General features: G+C 47.8%; 1 protein-coding gene across 1 annotated transcript; it reads left to right on the top strand.

Moving 5' to 3' along the window:
* The first annotated feature begins 504 nt into the window (after positions 1-504).
* Positions 505-1,799, top strand: Erich4 (glutamate rich 4). The gene is made up of 2 exons (XM_038340808.1): positions 505-684; positions 1,240-1,799. Exons 1-2 carry the CDS (start codon positions 511-513, stop codon positions 1,477-1,479), a joined length of 414 nt encoding a protein of 137 aa, XP_038196736.1. The 5' UTR covers positions 505-510; the 3' UTR covers positions 1,480-1,799.
* Positions 1,800-4,482: the final 2,683 nt, after the last annotated feature.

Genomic DNA, 4,482 nt, shown 5'->3' with positions numbered 1-4,482 from the left:
GACTGGCAGTGACACACACAATACAGGCATGTCCAAGGCTAGCAGGATTGGCTGCTGTATGGTAGCCTGCAGTCTCCACACAGAGACTCTTCAGGGAGCACCGGTGGCAAAGCCATGGCAGGGGACAGACAAGGATCAATTTGGAGGATAGCCAAGGGCATTCAACTGAAGAGACTGAGGAAGGGGGGCTGGAGAGGTGTGTGGACCTCGGAAGGAAGACAGCCCAGCTCCTTCAGGTGTCAAGCATCAAGCTCCATGTGCCCGAGGGAGTCAGCCTAAGAGGCAAGTGAGTGAAGTTAGACCTCTGCCCTAGGCTATGAGATCATGGAGGCGGGGCTCCAGAAAGAAAAAAAATGTGGTCATGTGATTCAGAGTGAAGAATGGACTTTGGGATGTCTCTGCCAGCCCCTCCTGGATCTTTCTTCTCCCCCACGCTCATCCCACAGCTTCTCAAGGCGACTGGGCCCCTTGGACCTTGCTACTTCCTGCTTTCAGTCCATAGTTCAGACCATGGAGCTGTGGGTGCAGTTGAAGCAGGCTGGACTGGAGCTCCTTGGATTGTCTCCACTTCCCCAGGCGCTAAGGATGCCCCCACCAGAGGGGAACCCTGGACAGACCCTTCTATCCTCAGGGACAGAACTTGGGAGTGCCAGGGGGCCACTGCTGTGGATCTGGGAGGAGCTGGTGAGTGAAAATTCACTAGAGAGAGAGAGATACAGTGGGGGAAGGAGTGATAGCAATAGACATGGCCAAGGCTCAGCCAGGCTTGCCGGCTCATGCCTGTAATGCAGCGCTGAGGCAGGAGAATTTCAAGCTTAAGGCTACAGATTGACATCACACGTGAGACTAAAACAAGGGCAGAGACTGAGCAAGAGAGGAAGGAATGGTGACAGTCCTGGAGAGAAGCAGAGGAAGGCATCAGAGACTGAGCTCAGGGATAGACAGACAGGACCTCGGATGGAATGGGACCTGGGAATGACCAAGGGCAGGCCTGAGAAAATGGAGCTGGAGATGCTGGGTCAGAGATGAAAAGAAGGGGCCACAGAGATGAAGAGGCAGAGGCCAGCAGAGAAACAGAGATCAAGAGGTACAGGGAGAAGCAGATGGCATGAAGAACCTGGAATCAGAGAGGTTCCTGGCCAGGCAGGCTGGAACTTGGGCTGGCACCTGCTCCCTGAAGCTCCTGGCAGGTGTACTTACTCTGGGTGGCATACCCACGATGCTCCTTTACTCCTGTAGGGGAACCTGCGCCGAGCAGATTTCCAGCTGTTGGGACAGCTGTGTCACCTGGGACTGGAGATGGGGGCCCTGCGGGAGGAGCTGATCACCATCCTGGAAGAGGATGAGGAAGCAGCGGAGGAGGAAGAGGAGAGCTGTGTTGAAGAAGAGGATGAAGGGCCTCAGGGGAAGCAGGAAGAGGGACATCCAGGGGTCTCCTATCCAGCTCTGTGCCTCCCTGACTTTGAGATAACCATCTGAGGTGATGGAGTTTGACACATAAATGAGATGCAAATTTATGCAAAAGCAAGAGGAGATTCGGGTCCAATCAGACAGAATCAATGGTGTTCCTTCAGCAGGCTGTTCTCAGGAGATTCTGACAGTGGAGCCTGGAGATGTGGGCCGGTTTGACTGTAGGTTCGGCATAGAAGCCATAGCTCTATGTGCAGAAATGTTCCCAGTGTGGCCTGGAGAGCCAGTGATTGGCAAAAGTGATGGAGATGTTGGCAGACAGGATGGAAGGTCAGTTCAGCCTAGTGTGGTAGATGTCATGGCTATTGAGCGACTGAGACATCACAAGTTCAGAGGGAGATGTGGAATGAGGCAAGGTCAACGACCTGTGTGGGAAAAGCCTCCCAATAATTAAAAAAATTGATTACATGTTGAAATAATGTTTTGAATACATGGAATAAAATATAAATTTCGTATGCTTTTATTGTGGTTCTATATAACATAAGGCCATTTTAGTATTTTCATGTGTGCTATGTGATCTATGTGCACACATGTGTGCAGGTCCGTGTGGCTGCCTTCCACTGTGTGTCTCTCACTGAACCTCACAACTGTGGCTGGGCTGGACCGCGAGTTCCCACGAACTTCCTGGCTCCCCCATCCCCATGTTGAGGTTACAGGCACATGTAGTTGAGCCTGGCCCTTTCCTTTGGGTACTGGGAGTTGGAACCCAGGCCTTTATGTTTGCACAGCACACCCTCTTACCCACGGAGCCATCCTGTAGGCTCCTCCTTTTGTTCTTCCTTTCCTTTATTCTGTGTGTTTGTGTGTGAGTGCGGGTTTGTATGCCACATCATTTGCGGAGGTCAGAGGACAGCCTCAGGCACCAGGCCTTGTCTTCTCCCCTGAGACAGGGTCTCTCATATTTATGGCTGCATGCTGTGTTACCTGGCCTGAGAGTTTCTGCCAGTTCTCTATCTCCACGTCTCATCTCTCCATGGAGGCAGGGAGATTACAGTTCCTAAGACGTCCAGCTTTGCGTTGGTTCTGGGGATTCAAACCAGGTTTTAACGTCCGCAAGCGCTTTACCCACCAAGTCATTTCCTCAGTCCTTCCTTATTTTTAATTATTATTATTATTATTATTACTATTGTTATTACTATTAATTTTTTTCAGGACAGGGTTTCTCTGAGAAACAGTACTGGCTATCCTTGAACTCACAGAGATCTTCCTGCTTCTGCCTCCCAAATGTTGGGATTAAAGGCGTGTGCCACCACCACCTGGTTCTTTTTAATTAATTAATTTACCCTAAGGATGCTCAATCATACTATAAGGCATTTGCTCGGCTATGTTCCACGCAGCATTATTTGTCATAGCCAGAACCTGGAAACGACCTAGATACCACTCAACCAATGAATGGATAAAGAAAATATGGTACATTTACTCAGTGGTACTCACTGGTAAAAAATAATGACATCTTGAAATTTGTATGCAAATGGATGGAACTAGAAAAAAACATCCTGACTGAGGTAACCCAGATCGAGAAAGACGAACATGGTATGTACTCACTCATAAGTGGATATTAGACGTAAACCAATGGATAAACAGCCCATAGTCCACGACCCCAGAGAAGCTAAGTAACTAGGGGCTTGTCTTCTTAAAGTGGCCTTTACACATAGCAGCCATGGAACCCTGGGCTGATTAGGGTATTGCCTGGCTGCGTCTTGCCAGATGACAGAGGAGGCCAGAATAATGCCGGAATCCTCACAGTCCTCACACTCAACTCTGTTTAAAAGTATAAAGTTGAAAGTCTTTTCTGAGATTCATGAAATCTCTTAAATATAGTCACCTGTAAAATCAAAATCAAAAACAGAACACACATTTCCAATATACAGTGGCGCAGAATATACGTTACTGTTCCAAAATGTAGAGAAGAGAGGTTAGTGGTGAAATTATTGAACCAAAGCAAGACTGAAACCAGCTGGCCAAACTCCATGTCTGATAGTAAAATGCTCTTCATAGCTCCAACTCTGTTCAGCTTTGTCAAACACAACAAAATTCTTTCTCTTGGGCCAGTTCGACTCCCTGTTAGTTTTCCTTGGCAGGCATGCCATAACTCTGGCATCTCTAACATCTTGGGTTCTCTAAGACAATCCAGGCTTCAACTTCACAGCTTCACACAATGGCCTCTCTACTAGGCCTCCCTCCATTCAGGGACACCCCTGACACACACCTGGCCCCAGCAGCTTTCCATAGATTCAGATGCAAATTCTATACCTCATTTCTTCCATCCTTAACTGTAAAGTCAGAGCCATTTGACCAAAGTTGCCATGTTCAGCTGCTTGCTGGGGCCAGAACAGGCCCCTCTTCCAATTGCATTTTTGCCAGCTTTCTGTTTTTGATGGTTTCCGTCACTGCCTGAGCTTAGCTGTCCTGAAACTTGCTCTGTAGACCAGGCTGGAATCAGACTCAGAGATCCACCAGCCTCTGCCTTCCAAGTGCTGGGATTAAAAGTGTGCCCCATCACTGCTTTGCCTAAACTTTTCTTTAATTCCTTTTCACAAGTTGGAAATTCAGCTGGGTGTGATCTTGCCCTGAGGTTACCACACTCTTCATTCCGACTCAGTCTGTTGATCTCCTCAATTACAGGATTTGGCTCCATTCCACTTCCGATGCTCCTTTCCTCCTCAAATGGTTTTCCTTCCTCAGCTGGCCCCTTTCATTATAAATTTTATCAGAGTGACCATTAATAACCACACGGTAGAGTCTACACTAGGCTGTTTTGAGATTTCTTCTGCCAATGGAATTAATTCAAATCTCTTCACTTTAGCCTCAAGCAGACTCTTTGGACAAGGGCAAAAGGCAGCCACATTCTTTTTTTTAAAATTTATTATACATTATGTATACAGCATATGCCTTAATACATCCCTGTAGGCCAGAAGAGGGCACCAGATCTCATTATAGATGGTTGTGAGCCATCATGTGGTTGCTGGGAATTGAACTCTGGACCTCCAGAAGAGCAGTCAGTGCTCTTAA

Source organism: Arvicola amphibius, chromosome 8 (assembly GCF_903992535.2).
Source record: "Arvicola amphibius chromosome 8, mArvAmp1.2, whole genome shotgun sequence".
Lineage (NCBI taxonomy): Eukaryota > Metazoa > Chordata > Mammalia > Rodentia > Cricetidae > Arvicola > Arvicola amphibius.
Note: the sequence above shows the minus strand (reverse complement) of the source record. Positions and strands in the feature narration are given on the sequence as shown.